This window comes from Anabrus simplex, chromosome 6, assembly GCF_040414725.1.
Source record: "Anabrus simplex isolate iqAnaSimp1 chromosome 6, ASM4041472v1, whole genome shotgun sequence".
NCBI lineage: Eukaryota > Metazoa > Arthropoda > Insecta > Orthoptera > Tettigoniidae > Anabrus > Anabrus simplex.
In genome coordinates, this window is record NC_090270.1 from 12,881,800 (window position 1) to 12,898,227 (window position 16,428).

The following is a 16,428-nucleotide window of genomic DNA, read 5'->3' on the forward strand; positions in this document are numbered from 1 at the left end:
CTCTTGTATGGCTGAATACAAATGGTAAACTGCTTTGTCATAAAAGCTAAGAGAAACTTGAGTAAAATATGATAATGTGATGTGACACATAAAACATAGTGGTTTGATGGGTAAAAATTATGCATAAAATTGAACTGATGCTATGAACATGAGAGTCTGAATATGGTGATAAAACTATGTGGTAAAATAAAATGGTAAAATTGTCCACTCTTCTGTTGTTCACTTCAGGCACATAAGTCCAGGTCCGTGTTATATAGTCAAACCAATAAAAAGATTTTTGTCGAGGCCGGGACACCTGATGTTGGGCGATTGAATAAGGTTGCACTTCGAATTAGTCTCAGCTCAACAGGGTAGTGAATCTTTAAGAGAGGAAAGAAAAACTAAGTTAGTGAAATGGAAGTCTAAATCGAGTCGCGGTCAAGGGTGATAGAATATGAGACTCACCTTGTTTGGCGTGCTGAGTGTGTGGTGTAAGAAGAGTTCTGGACTAGTGAGAAGGTGTGACTGAGTAGCGAAGTTAGAGTGAGAGGGGTGGGGGGGGGAGGGGAAGTGGAGAGGAGAGGGGTAGGGAGGCGGAGTTTAAGGTGGGTCAGGAGGGCGGAGTGGCAGTGGTGTGGGACGTAAAAGAGTACTGTGGAGAGCGTGAAAGATCGATTTTTCTCTCGTGGTTTTTATACCTCTAAAGACTTCTATTAGGTAGTCGAAAAGAATGCTGGATTTTTCTGAGATTTCGTTAAGATTTAAGTTAGGGTTAAAAAATTGGTCTAGGTGAATAAAACAGTTCTCCGTAACGTCGAGTAAAGGGCCTTTATTTATGTTTTTGAGAATTTCTAGGTCTTGTTCTATGGTGGTAAAATTATGCTTTAAGTCATGTATATGTTGGCCTATTGCGGAAAATCTATTATATCTGATGGCATTAACGTGTTCTAAGTATCTAACTTTGAAGCTGCGCCCGGTCTGTCCGACATATGAGGAAAGACAGTTATTGCATTGAAAACGGTAAACACCTGACATTGCATAAGTGTCAGACCTGTTAACTGATTTGGAATTGTGAACTATATCTATGTTTCTATTGCTGGTTCTGTAAGAAATTTTAATATTATGTTTCTTGAAAATATTCGTTACACTGTGTATATTTTCATTAAAGGTGAAGGTGGCGAATAGGGCAGGGTTATGTCTTTCTTTGGTTAATGTTGACTTCAGTCTATGTTTACATTTGTTAATGATGCGTTCTATGAATGAGGCATTATAACCGTTAAATTTAGCAATGGCCCGAATGGTGTTCAATTCCTTCTTTAGGTTTTCCTTGGATAAGGGTATTTTTAGTGCACGGTCTACCATGCTATAGTAAGTGGCACATTTATGTGCATGTGGATGTGTAGAGTCGTTTCTGATAGTGGTCGCTGTTTGGGTTGGTTTTCTGTAGATATTGTATTCTAAAGAAGAAGGATGTCGTTTAATTGTAAGGTCTAAAAAATTGATCGAGTAATTGGACTCAGATTCTAATGTGAATTTTATATTAGGATCAATCTTGTTTAAGTTATTAAGAGTAGTGGCTGCATTAACCGTTCTATCATCTAGAATAACTAGAGTATCATCAACATACCTAGACCAGAAGTGTATATTTGAAAAAGTGTTACTGGTGTTAATTGCAGTGTCTTCTAGGAAAAATCCATAAGACCGACGTCCCCATATGCCCCATCATTAACTACAGACCTAGCCCATTATATAAACTAGCCCAATTCATACAAAAATTTCTTAGTAGAAACTATAAATTTCAGTCGAAAAAATCCATAAAAAAACACCATCGAACTAATCGAAAAACTGAATAAATTTGAAATACTGCCATTTCATACCCTTCACTCATTCGATATCAATAATATGTATCCCAGTATCAACACCAAAAAACTCCTTCCCATAATACTAAAAAATCTAAAAACATATAGTGGGCTAAGTAAACTAGAGATCCAAGACTTTATGCAGGTCCTAAAACTCGTAATACATAACAACTATTTCGCATTTGATAAATGCATTTACCAACAAGATGGACTGGCTATGGGGTCGCCGGCCTCAGGAATTTTGGCTGAAATTTACATAGATTTCCTAGAAGACACTGCAATTAACACCAGTAACACTTTTTCAAATATACACTTCTGGTCTAGGTATGTTGATGATACTCTAGTTATTCTAGATGATAGAACGGTTAATGCAGCCACTACTCTTAATAACTTAAACAAGATTGATCCTAATATAAAATTCACATTAGAATCTGAGTCCAATTACTCGATCAATTTTTTAGACCTTACAATTAAACGACATCCTTCTTCTTTAGAATACAATATCTACAGAAAACCAACCCAAACAGCGACCACTATCAGAAACGACTCTACACATCCACATGCACATAAATGTGCCACTTACTATAGCATGGTAGACCGTGCACTAAAAATACCCTTATCCAAGGAAAACCTAAAGAAGGAATTGAACACCATTCGGGCCATTGCTAAATTTAACGGTTATAATGCCTCATTCATAGAACGCATCATTAACAAATGTAAACATAGACTGAAGTCAACATTAACCAAAGAAAGACATAACCCTGCCCTATTCGCCACCTTCACCTTTAATGAAAATATACACAGTGTAACGAATATTTTCAAGAAACATAATATTAAAATTTCTTACAGAACCAGCAATAGAAACATAGATATAGTTCACAATTCCAAATCAGTTAACAAGTCTGACACTTATGCAATGTCAGGTGTTTACCGTTTTCAATGCAATAACTGTCTTTCCTCATATGTCGGACAGACCGGGCGCAGCTTCAAAGTTAGATACTTAGAACACGTTAATGCCATCAGATATAATGGATTTTCCGCAATAGGCCAACATATACATGACTTAAAGCATAATTTTACCACCATAGAACAAGACCTAGAAATTCTCAAAAACATAAATAAAGGCCCTTTACTCGACGTTACGGAGAACTGTTTTATTCACCTAGACCAATTTTTTAACCCTAACTTAAATCTTAACGAAATCTCAGAAAAATCCAGCATTCTTTTCGACTACCTAATAGAAGTCTTTAGAGGTATAAAAACCACGAGAGAAAAATCGATCTTTCACGCTCTCCACAGTACTCTTTTACGTCCCACACCACTGCCACTCCGCCCTCCTGACCCACCTTAAACTCCGCCTCCCTACCCCTCTCCTCTCCACTTCCCCTCCCCCCCCCCCCTCTCACTCTAACTTCGCTACTCAGTCACACCTTCTCACTAGTCCAGAACTCTTCTTACACCACACACTCAGCACGCCAAACAAGGTGAGTCTCATATTCTATCACCCTTGACCGCGACTCGATTTAGACTTCCATTTCACTAACTTAGTTTTTCTTTCCTCTCTTAAAGATTCACTACCCTGTTGAGCTGAGACTAATTCGAAGTGCAACCTTATTCAATCGCCCAACATCAGGTGTCCCGGCCTCGACAAAAATCTTTTTATTGGTTTGACTATATAACACGGACCTGGACTTATGTGCCTGAAGTGAACAACAGAAGAGTGGACAATTTTACCATTTTATTTTACCACATAGTTTTATCACCATATTCAGACTCTCATGTTCATAGCATCAGTTCAATTTTATGCATAATTTTTACCCATCAAACCACTATGTTTTATGTGTCACATCACATTATCATATTTTACTCAAGTTTCTCTTAGCTTTTATGACAAAGCAGTTTACCATTTGTATTCAGCCATACAAGAGTTATTAATGTAAATCATTCATGACATGTACTTTGCCTATTTGTTGATCTTTGTAGCTGATGATGACGCAGTGAGCGTCGAAACCGGTCCTAATTATTCAATAAATATTATGTTGTGAACTTCTTATACAACACGTTTTGTATTGAAAAGGTTGAACCTTCTTTGATATTTCAACTGTTATAATTTTGTCACACATCTGTGGGCAGAGTGAGAAGAAATCGATTTGGCTAAATTTGACCAGAAGAAGAGATAGAATGATAGGACACATCCTAAGATGCCCAGGACTTGTTCAGTTGGTTTTTGAGAGAAGTGTAGGCAGTAAGAACGGTAGGGGTAGACCAAGGTTTGAACATGACAAGCAGATTAGAGCAGATGTAAAATGCAGGAGTAATGTAGAAATTAAAACATTAGCACAGGATAGGGTATTTGCAGATGATGTGATTTGGGGAAAGGGAGAAAAGGAAGTACAAAGGAGACTGGATATTTGGAATGAAAATCTGAAGGAGTTTGGAATGGTAATTAATAAAAAGAAAACTGTAGTTATGCACTGTGGAAAAGAGAAGCCAACGGTTAGAGAATGTAGAACAGTTTACACATGTGGGTAGCATTATTATTGGAAGTAATGAAATCAACCCAGAAATTAATAACAGACTAAGTAAAAGGTACAACATTTTATCATCAAGTCAGAGAGCTTTTAAGGGATGACAAAGTACCCAAGAGAACGAAATTAACATTATATAAACAGTATTTCATACCACTTGTAACGTACGGACTAGAAACGCTGGTAACTAATAAGAGACAAGATCCAAGCAGTAGAAATGAATTTTTTTTAAACATCACTTAAAAAGACAAGAAGAGACAGAATTCAAAATATTAAAATCAGAGAAGAGCCAAATATAGAACCGTTAGTACAGAAGATACAGAAAGCAAGACTGAGATGGTTCAGACATGTAAAAAGAATCGGAAAGGAATGGGTAGCAAGAAGGGAATTGAAGAGAAGTTAAGGGAAAGAGACCAGTTGGAAGACCGAGAAGAAGGTGGATGGATCAGATTTGGAAGGACATTAGACAAGCTGGATTGGATGTGGCGGAAGTAATGGAACAGGAAAAGTGGAAGGACAGGAAGGAGCGGAGGAGGCTTGTTAACAACACCCGGGTGACTGGAGTGGGACAATTATGATGATGATAGGGTGGCATGGAGTTCTGCATGAAACCAATCTATGGACTGATGACTCGAAAAACACATCTTTTTTGAATTGGATTTTAAACTATGACATGCTGTCAACTGTAGCCGAGAATGTCCTCGAAAGAAACAAAATATGTCCTACATACATTAACAAGATTGTGAATTATGAACTGGAAATCATTTGGGATAAGCTAACAAAGAATGACCTACACACTCTAGAAAAAAAATCAAAGCCAGATTCTTAAAGATTCTGTGTGAATTTAAAACGATCAGTGGAACCGACCCACAGTGCCTCACATGCACAGAAGCTGGCACAAAACAATAGTATTACTGACCAGGGATTGCTTGTATAGCACGATGCTGAATCGATTACGCTTGTAGTCGAAACGGGTCCAAAATCCAGATCATCGGCCCCTCATAATGGTATTGATCGCTAGGAAAGTAGAACCATGCCATGTGTAATGTTGCAGTACTAATCAAAAGTAGCAGAGACTCGCGGTATTACACACATTATGGTACTATTCACAGGTAGTGTGATGCGCACATGTAGAACCAACCAATGGTGTTTCGCGCATTGCAGCGCTATTTACAGGCAACGCAAACCTTTGGCGCTCCTCACATAAGTGGACTAACCACAGGGACTTGTACTATCCCGTGGAATTCCTCACATAGTGGGAACTGAGCATAGGTAAGGCAGAACCATTGTGTCGCTAATCCCATGGTGTCACTCGTATAGGAGTACGAATCACAGGTACTGTAGGACCCACCTCCTGATTCACACACTGTCGCTAATAATCACAAACCTATTTCGTACCTAACATAGTGGTACTACGCACAAGTAAATGTGACCCATGGTGTTCCCTGCGTGATGGTACTAATTACAGGTAGTCTAATGGTTCTAATTAGATCATCCCTTGGTCGCCCCTTACGACAGGCAGGGGATACATGGGTTAATTATTCGTCCGAGTCCCCCACCCACAGGGGGTGTGAGTTTGGTCCGCGAGAGGTATTTTATTTCCCTCAAGTCTGCCGGCAAGCCAGTTAGGACCCCCCTATCCGCCACCTGGTACACGCCACGTAGGAGTATCACCTCTCCCCCTGCTACGCCAGCGTAGTAGGTTTGTGGCGTTACCATGTTGTGGAATGCTCTATGCGAAACAGGCCTATAATAGACTTATGCTTAAATGACATGCAATCGCTTTATATACACAAATTGTGTGCTCTATTAAATTATTAAAAAGGTGGACCAATATATCTCTTTTAAAGGTGTAGTGTCTAGTTTCAGTTTTGTGTTTCGATTATCAGCAAGAACCCTTCTAGGGGTTAGTTTGTGGGTCCCTGGCAAGCATAAAAGACTGATCTCTCCTCTCTGCTAGTTCAGGTATCGTTTCATGTCATTTATACATCCATTTTCTTTTTTCACTACTGAACATGCACCCTTGTTAGTAATATGCTACCATAAGATTCTTTTTTAAAATTTGTCTTATGTCTCACACACACAGCTCTTATGGTGATGATGGGATACAAAAGGGTACGAAACGACCATGGTCTAAATTGAGGTACAGCCCCAGCAATTGCCTGGTGTGAAAATGGGAAACTACAGAAAACAATCTTCAGAGCTACCGACAGTGGTGTTCGAACCCACTATTTCCCAGATGTAAACTAACAGCTGTGTGACCAAAACTGCGCAGGCACACTTGGTTTTCTAAAATCTTTTTGACTTTCAAACAATAATTTCCTTGCTGTCTGCTCTGAAGGACTTGCTTGGCATACCATTTCTAGAATTCCCAATGTTTCAGTAACAGTATTTGTCTTGCCTTTCTAGCATATTAACTCACATATATATCTCACATGTTTGCTCCTTCAAAATTCAACTAAAAAATTGGAGTATGAGAGTTATATTATTTTTGAAAGTAACAAAATCAGACTATTTTGCAAAAAAAGATTGAATGCATTTTATTGTATCCCATGTATGTTCAACCCTCGTCCCATTTCTCTGTGGGGTCGGCTATGAAGCAAGATTAATCATACCAGCGAGTTTTTATAACCAGATGCCATTTCTGACATCGACCTCATCAGAGGCATTAACCCATTGCAATACTTTGACGGAACCTTCCGCCCTGCGATTGTAAGGTGGTAACATACTTTGTCGGACACTTCCATCCTGGTGCATGGAACATTATCGCGGTTAGCTAGTCAGAGAGATTTATTCAGTTTGTTTTGCAGCCTACCTGATTGATGTCAGATGATACCTGAACATATTTTCTCTCTGTAAATAGCAGCTGAAATAAGGAACATGAAAAGCATCTCAGTCTGCTGCTAGTTGTACACAATTATTGCGGCATCCAGGCGCCGCATGGATGAGGCTATTCATAACTGGCTTTAAAAAATAGTGATGTAAAAAGTGGAAATGATTGAGTGAAAATTCTTCTTCTTCAACTGACAGTGATGAAAGCGATTCCGATTTGAGTTCCGAGGTAATAGTGCCTATCGAAAATATGGAACAAAACCAGAATGCAACAAGAGCACATTATAACTCTAGTAATTATATTTGGAACTGGGATCTTGTTGACAATAAGAATGTTTCTGTAACATGCAAACCAGTTTCTAAAATATAGCAAGGAGGAGGTTGGAGGATAATTCAAAAGAAATGGATGTAGTGAATGAATAATTTCTAAACCCACAGATCTCGGATCACGTTACAAAGAGAACCAATGCCTATGCCTCTACATATCTTGCTAATTTATCTGCTTTCCTTGACACCAGTAATATTCATAAAAAAAACACATTGGTTTCCTGTTACTATAGACGAGCTAAAAGCTCACTTTGCTATGTGTATTCTTATTCTTATGTATGTGATTAGTCAAAATTATGTTAAAGTGACTGAAAAAAATAAATGGTATGTATTCTGAAGATGATAGGGATCAGATACCGAGAACGAAGAATTATCTACAATCTGTATAAAAATCAGTCTGCAGTGATAAGAATCAAAGGCTTTGAAAAAGAAGCAGCAATCCAGAAAGGAGTGAGGCAAGGCTGCAGTTTGTCCCCTCTCCTTTTCAATGTTTACATAGAACAGGCAGTAAAGGAAATCAAAGAGAAATTTGGAAAGGGAATCACAGTCCAAGGGGAGGAAATCAAAACCTTGAGATTTGCCGATGATATTGTTATTTTATCTGAGACTGCAGAAGATCTCGAGAAGTTGCTGAATGGTATGGATGAAGTGTTGGGTAAGGAGTACAAGATGAAAATAAATAAGTCGAAAACAAAAGTAATGGAGGGCAGTCGAATGAAGGCAGGTGATGCAAGAAATATTAGATTAGGAAATGAAGTCTTAAAGGAAGTAGATGAATATTGTTACTTGGGTAGTAAAATAACTAATGATGGCAGAAGTAAGGAGGACATAAAATGCAGACTAGCACAAGCAAGGAAGAGCTTTCTAAAGAAAAGAAATTTGCTCACTTCAAACATTGATATCGGAATTAAAAAGATGTTTTTGAAGACTTTCGTGTGAAGCGTGGCATTGCATGGAAGTGAAACATGGACGATAACTAGCTCAGGAAGAAAGAGAATAGAAGCTTTTGAAATGTGGTGTTACAGAAGAATGCTGAAGGTGAGATGGATAGATCGAATCACGAATGAGGAGATACTGAATCGAATTGGTGAGAGGAGATCGATTTGGCTAAATTTGACGAGAAGAAGAGATAGAATGATAGGACACATCTTAAGACACCCAGGACTTGTTCAGTTGGTTTTTGAAGGAAGTGTAGGTGGTAAGAACGGTAGGGGTAGACCAAGGTATGAATATGACAAGTAGATTAGAGCAGACGTAAGATGCAATAGTTACGTAGAAATGAAAAGGTTAGCACAGGATAGGATGGCATGGAGAGCTGCATCACACCAGTGTATGGACTGATGACTCAAACAACAACAAGGGAATATTTCCTTTCACAAGTAATGGTAGGCCAAAGGGTTAACGAGATGAAATGTTTTTTTGCCCAACCCTTGTCCCGTTTCTCTATGGGCTCCGGTATGAGGCGAGATGAATCTGTCCTGGCGGTTTTTCTTTTAATGACCGGATGCCCTTCATGATGTCAACCTCATCAGAGGAGTTAATGAGATGAATTGAATGTCATATGTGATAGCAGGAAGGGAGAGGGTGAAACCCAGTGCCGGCACATAGCCTACTGCTGTCGAATACAAGCACCATGGAGAGTTTCGGAATTGAATCCAGGCTCTTGACTTGCAATCTCCTACACTGCTGGCCAACATTCTGATGGTGACTTTTTTTTTTTTTTTGAGCAACAGGACTCGAACCGGCTAACAACGGTGTAAGACTTGACGCCGTAACGATCATGGCCACCACATTTCATAACATACTCAAGTTTCTACGAATCCATTTGTAGCCGAATACACTGCCGTGCCATTTCTGCTTGCGAAATACAGTGATCTTATTGGCCTTTTGTCCCTGATCGAGATCACATCAGGTCTGCCACATTCTGAGAAGAAATTGAAACCGTGAAGCTTGAAAGTGTCATAATGTGGCAGTGCTGTATCCTGAAAGTGCACATATTAGCCTAAGAACGGCAGGAGTGAAAATACAATTATTTTAATATGTCAGAATTAAAGTGCAATTATTATCACCATTATCATGTTACTGCATACTACACGCATGTGCCTCACAGTGCCCCCATCGTTGCCCAGACATACTCTCGAACTGGCCCAAGGTCTTGCCTTGGAAGCACATTCTCGAAAGACAGTGCAGTTAAACGAGAAATATTCAGGACAAAGAAAGCATCAAACTTTAACAATCAATCTGAAAGTGCAAAATACCACGAAAAGCAAAAACAACCCTCTACAACACCTATTTCGTACCAGAGACAGGTATTCTACTAAAAGATGACTGCAGCATATTTCAGAGTAATAAAGAAGCACAGACTTTTATGGTGTGGGCCCGTTATGACAGTAAATAGTAAAAGACCGACCAAAAAATAATTTGACTTACTGTCCAAGAACAAAGACCAAAGAGAGAGAGTAAAATCAGATGTGGAGAAGACAGGTCTCAGATGGGAGGATGTCCTGAAACAGAAGATGTAAGAGGATGGCAAGTGCTTGTACAGTACAATTGGGAAACTGGAGTTTGAAAATAATAATAGTAATAATAATAATAATAATAATAATAATAATAATAATAATAATAATAATAATAATGGCAAAAGAGTCCAGCTCCATGGCTAAATGGTTAGTGTGTTGGCCTTTGGTCACAGGGGTCCCGGGTTCGATTCCCGGCAGTGTCGGGAATTTTAACCATCATTGGTTAATTTCTAGACATGATATTGTATAGGCTTTTGGGCTTGTGCCATGTCAAGAAAAAAAGGTGAAATTCTTAACGTTTCGAAGAAAACTGCGCTATGCGTCCTCAGACGAATTCTCGACTGTCCACGAGAACGGCTTCTTAAATAATGACACTTTTGAATTTGGAATGTTATAATAGAAGTAGAAGTGGAAATGGTACGTTCATTTACCACCAGATGGCTCCCAGGACGTGGCACAACGCTAGCGTTCGAAGCGGAAGCTGACCGAACTAACACAATCAGACTAAGCAGTTCACATAACTTGTTTGCTTAACATATGACAGGTGTAAAACATAGAATAAGCCTGGAATGAAACATCTGGCGACGAGGACTGTACGAATTTGGAAAAAACACCAAGACGAAATAACAATAGTGAAGGGGCAGGCAAGGGAACTACCTACGTAAATTCTTAATGGCTGGCAACCAGGTCTTACTTAATTGATAGCCGGTGTCCCTGTTGAAATTGTTAGGATTTCTATGTATTTCCACAGCTTCCCGTATAATCCTGGACCTGTAGTGTGGGTAAGAGCTCGAGCATCTTGGAACATGCTATCGTCGGGTCATGATGTCATGTTCCAAGATACTCGAGCTCTTACCCACACTAGACACTGTCTACAAGTATGGGCCGTGAAAGCATTAATGGCAACATTGGTTAATTTCGTCGGCACCCGCCTGGGCATATGTGTCGTCTTCATCATCATATCATACTCATCATAAGGCGCAGGTCGCCTACGAGCGTCAAATCAAAAGACCTGCAATGGCGAGCCGAACATGTCTTCGGACACTCCCGGCACTAAAAGCCATATGCCATTTCATTTTTTTTCATGGCAAAAGAGAAGGGTCTGAATGAACAATTCACTGGCACTCCCATAGCCGGTGGGCATACTTAGGAACGAGGAAAAACATAAAAATTATGCAGCGATACCTCAAGCAGTAGAAAGGAGAGATCCTACCATCTCACCTGTACAAGTATTCTTACTTATCCCTTTCGGCCCTAGTAGTTTTGCACTGAAACCTTGTTTTCTAGTGCTGGAATCTTTCTCCCCAGTTGTTTCCAGACGAAACCGGAATTCTTAAGAAGTAGGACATGTCACCTAGCTTCCAGCTCAGTTCACCATGTTGGCATGTACCTATGCTCATTCTGAATTACCAGAAACTTTTCCCATATTACTATGAAATATGCCTGACACCAGTGGGAACAATCTTGAGAAACTCACAGCGCAATAGGCTGTAACTATATTTAATACAATAACTCTAAAAGAGCAAACTTTGTTCATGTTCAGGTTGTATGCGTGTACTGTATACTCTGCACGGCTTTACTTCTAAACTGAAGTTTCGCAAAATGAATGAGCATCGCCTTACTGCCAGAAGAAGAGCTTATGCAATAAGATCGCAGTAAACAGCCCTCGTAAAATGTAATACCATACTCAGAAAAGTTAATAAATTAGGATTGAAAGCAAATTCACAAAAACTACACCTACTAATAACATCCGACACAAAAATAAGAATACATTATTAGAATAAAAGAGAATGAGGGAAAAACACATCACTCACGGCTAATGGCTGGCACAGGAAGGAGGTTATGGCCAACAAAGGGAACACTACCGGTACACTGATATCAGAGTCACTTTCTTGCCACTTGTCTTTCCCAAGCTACACTGAGACAGGCTAAGCACGCACGAACTAAGTACACTAACCACTACACGGACATAAAACTACAGCTATTTTTATACACTGAACTATTGAACCTGAATTGTGCTAACATATGCTACGCTATACTATACTAGAGAGATAAAGACTAATATAAAAAGCACTAATTACTGAAGAAAAATGCAAAAGATCGTGAACCGCACCGAATACCACACACGCTGAGTGAGATAGATTAATCACGTGGTGAATGTAAATATTAAGAGTTGGCAACTAGGTTCTGAGATCACACTATGTCAACATAAATCGATATGAATGGCAGCCTGGGATTGGTTGGATTTATGTTTCTGCGCATAACCACCAGAGAGAGCCAAAATGTCAATTTAGAAGTAAAGCAGTGAGGAGTATAACAAGACCAATGGTATTGTGTTGTCGGATTCTACAGGCCTGTGGGGGCTTATTTTATGCGTCCAGACCCCCTTTGCTTGCCCCCACTAGCCAGACCTAACAATCCAGATGCTGTCATGTGTTATGTGACTTCTTCTCCAAGCTAAGCCATGCTGGACATCTAACTTTCGCCTACCGGGTACAGAAGTTTTAGTATTCTATGAATACTTGAAAATGCGGATTCAAATGTTTGATGAATTCTTTATTTTTTATATAATTAATTGGCACTGACACACATAGGTCTTATGGCAAAAATGGGAGAAGTACTAGGAATGGGAAGGAAGCGACCATGCCCTTAAATAAGGTACAGCCCCAGCATTTGCCTAATGCGAAAATGGAAAACAACGGAAAAACATCTTCTGAGCTGCCCACAGTGGGTTTCGAACCCACTATCTCCCGAATGCAAGCTCAAAGCTGCGCGCCCATAACCATATGGCCAAATTTGTTTTAAGAGGATGTCTCTAAAAAAGAAAGAATAAGTAAAAGAAAAAAATAATATGGATTTTAGCGATGTTGACAAAGGTATTGAATATTTGCAAGGAAACTGATAGTGCACAATTAAATTATTCAATCACTTTTGCAATTTTAAAAAACTGTCTGAGAATAATAATGATTCTAACTTCAGTCATTTTATAAAAATAAAAAATAAATGAGCTAGATATTTCAGTGCTAGTCAGTTAACTGAATACCATTCAGAGTTGTTAAAACTGTCAAAATATTTCTGTACCATACACCAGGGCATAATACATATGTAGAAAGCGTAGCCTACTTTAACTTCAATGCAATGGACTGATGACAAGTAGGTTTTGACAATCTGTGAAAGGGTTATTGATGGTTCAGTATAATTTGAGGAAATTTTCTTGTGTGACTCCCTAATACCTACAGACTAAACCCAAGTTACAATAAATTTTTAAAAGTACAAAAGATCAAAACAAGAAGATACGTTTGTAATTCAGGAAGACAAATTGGGGCAAATACTTTATAAGAAGAGAAATTAGAGACTGGATAATTTACCAAGGGAGATGTTTGATATATTTCCAATTTCTTTGAAATCATTTAAGAAAAGACCAGGTGAACTACTATAGGGGAATTGCCACCTGGGTGACTGCCCTAAATGCTTATTATCTGCAACAGGATGAAATTCAACCAATATTTATAGCTTCTTCGGCTTGAATGTGCAGCTAACTGTAAAATCGTTATTAGTAACTTGTAGCCTACTACAAATATCTTGCCATACAACAGACATAATTCCAAGCATAATCTAACCCTAAATACTCTCCATTTTGAAGCTTTCTGTCCTCTTTTTCAATGAAGTAAATCACCTTATGATACCCTCACAGGATGTGAAACGAACAGGCTATGGCAATACATACCAACATGTCCTATGAAAACAACATTTACATGTTCTTTCTTGCTCTTAGTTTCCTCAGCTTTACTAATAGGTCTCTTCTTGGGTTTAATCACAGCTTCTTCTAACTCCACATCATCGTCATCCTCATCCTCTCCCTCGGGTTCATTTTCAGGAGTTAAAAGTGGGTCACCATCGTCTGCAGCTTCCTCCCAACTGTCAGCTGGAGGTGGAGGTGCACCTTCTCCAGGAGGTTCTTCCACTTCCAGGTTCTGGGCCAGCACCTGCTCATCTGCAACTGCCCCACCTTCAATAAATACCACTGAATTAGTCTCAAACAGGTATTCAAAAGGTTCAAGTCAAATGTAATAGACCATGTTAACCTGTATAGGCCTACTATTTATTCACTAAACACATAAAAAACAAAACTATCGTTTTAGGTAGTGAAAAGTAACATCTATACACTTCATAAGCACAAGCAACTTCATACAATATAAAGAGCAACATAAGAAGTGAAGAGGCATAACAGTCTTGAAAAACCTGACCTAACTTAGATCTGAACCTGCATACTTGTTTTCTTCCACTATAAAAAATGAAAAAGCTTTACAACAAATTATTTTTACGATACTGAATAAAATATCTCGTTAATATTCATAGTGAAATAAAGATCCAAATCAATATGCTTTGTTGAAATTTTGCTACAATATCAGCCCATCAATATAAAAGGAAATAATGTCTTTTATGACAATGTACACCTACGACCGCTCCAAAAATGGGAAAAGCGCATGCAGGCATTTAGTAAATTATTCGCAATAAATAAAAATTGGGTAGTACACAGCATTCGCTACTCTGAACGAAAACTGTCAAAGTGTGTCACACGATTGAGGCTAATCTAACCTACATTTATGAACTATTCCAACAGTTGGGTCACAGATTTTTAAATAGTCCAGCAATTATACTGTTTAAACAGATGAGAAATCTTACCATTCGTAACAGGAATCTGACCGTCTGTGGATTCGGGGGATTCTGTCTTCGGGAGGGGTTCAGGTTGTCGGGGTAAGAATGAAGGCACAAATTCGGCTGCGTTCACGTTCAACGTGGAAAATTTTCCCGACAGATCGGAGGATTCGGCAGAATCACCTGCGCCAGTATCTACCTGCTGTTCCCAAGAGTCGGGAGCTCCATTGTTTGCCATTTTTAATTGTAATTAATATTGTCCAAAAGTAGATAACACGAAAAAATAATTACACAATTCCCTTCTCTCAAATATCCGCGTGTGTTCTCCTCCTTAACCGGAAGATAATGGCAGAACAGGACTCAGGCCTTATTTAACCGAGGGTATATACATGCACTAATAGGGATATAAATACATCTTACAACATTTAAAAAAATATATACAGTATATATCTGATTCTATAAACGTAAACTACCAACATATTTAGATTGAGGGCATTATGATTTCAGTACTCAGTTTGTTTACATCCACATAGAGAATTAATCTTAATGTCATTCCCAATTACGTAACTTATAGTACTATGAACTTTATTTCTGACGTGAAATTAATTTTTATATTTTTGTATTGTTATCAATCAATAATACATCAAGTTTCAGAAATGTTAGACCATGGAGAGTTCCTTATGCAATTGCAGTTGTATGAACAATTGCCGATCATGTACCACATGTGAGAGATGGCGAGGATTATGATATTTGCTACCTACTTTACCTATAATGCTGCCTGGCTTAACCTATAATTTGTTTCTCTCTGCCTGAAAGCACTATTTTATCTTTTTTTATATTCACATATGCTGTGCTTTTATGCCTTTAATTATCTTCTGGTTCCTGTTTTGATAGTGAGTAAAATGGTCGGTACGCCCTTGAAAGTATTACTTAAAATGATCTATAGAAATGTATTTAATTTAAATAAGACCATCGGAGTGATATCTGTGAGACAATATGCGAACAGAAATACTTTGAAACTGAGCGAAAGAGGACTCTATCAAGATATATTTCCCGCATATTCGAAGTAAGTTCATTCTGTAGTTAAATGGGCAGTGTTACTTTTTTTTTCGAAGTATCATCTTTGACGTTGATTTGTTTGGATTTTATGTTAAGCCAGCAAATAGTAGATTTACTCAACGCAGCACCGCAGACTGTGTATGCTGGATTTGATCCAACAGCTGACAGCTTGCATATTGGGAATCTTCTTGTTCTGATAAGCTTGATACACTGGCAAAAGGCTGGACATAATGTCATTGCTTTGGTAAGTGTAATGTAAATATATACCATATATATTATTTTATTAGTCCTCAGTATAATAAACACATGCCCTTAAGTAGTTGAACTAATTTATTGCGTGGCTTATTTGTTAAATTTGATTCATTTGAGGTTGGAAACTTGTCATCATAACCTCAATTACTTGAGTATTTTGAAGGACTGCTGTTGTTTATTGGGCAGTAAGTCTTCACAATTCATAAAATGGCAGTAAGTAAGTCATTGTTGATAAGGCAACCAAGTAAATACTTTGAAAAGGAGGACATTCTTACAAGAGAAAAGAGACTTTTCTTACATGTCAATATTGGATAACTTACCTTAATATTACATCAGCCTCGTGTCTGTAGATTTACTGGCACGTAAAAGAACTCCTGTGGGAAAAAATTCCGGCACCTCTGCATCTCCGAAAAA

General features: G+C 38.5%; 2 protein-coding genes across 3 annotated transcripts in view; one reads left to right on the top strand and one right to left on the bottom strand.

The window, feature by feature from the left end:
- eRF3 (eukaryotic translation release factor 3) overlaps window positions 1-15,055 on the bottom strand; it is a 191,573-nt gene extending 176,518 nt beyond the window's left edge. The window contains exons 1-2 of one of the 2 annotated variants that reach the window (XM_067149636.2): window positions 14,731-15,055; window positions 13,772-14,044 (exon numbers count right to left, since the gene is read on the bottom strand). In XM_067149636.2, the coding sequence (XP_067005737.1) occupies window positions 13,772-14,044; window positions 14,731-14,941 (484 nt within the window). In that variant the 5' untranslated portion in view covers window positions 14,942-15,055. Of the gene's footprint in view, window positions 1-13,771; window positions 14,054-14,730 lie in introns of both variants that reach the window. The other variant, XM_067149635.2, reaches the window with a different exon arrangement.
- A 209-nt stretch (window positions 15,056-15,264) lies between these two features.
- TyrRS-m (Tyrosine--tRNA ligase, mitochondrial) overlaps window positions 15,265-16,428 on the top strand; it is a 230,836-nt gene continuing 229,672 nt past the window's right edge. Inside the window, exons 1-2 of the mRNA XM_067149634.2 lie at window positions 15,265-15,769; window positions 15,859-16,006. Coding sequence (XP_067005735.1) covers window positions 15,549-15,769; window positions 15,859-16,006 — 369 coding nt within the window. The 5' untranslated portion in view covers window positions 15,265-15,548. The remainder of the gene's footprint in view (window positions 15,770-15,858; window positions 16,007-16,428) is intronic.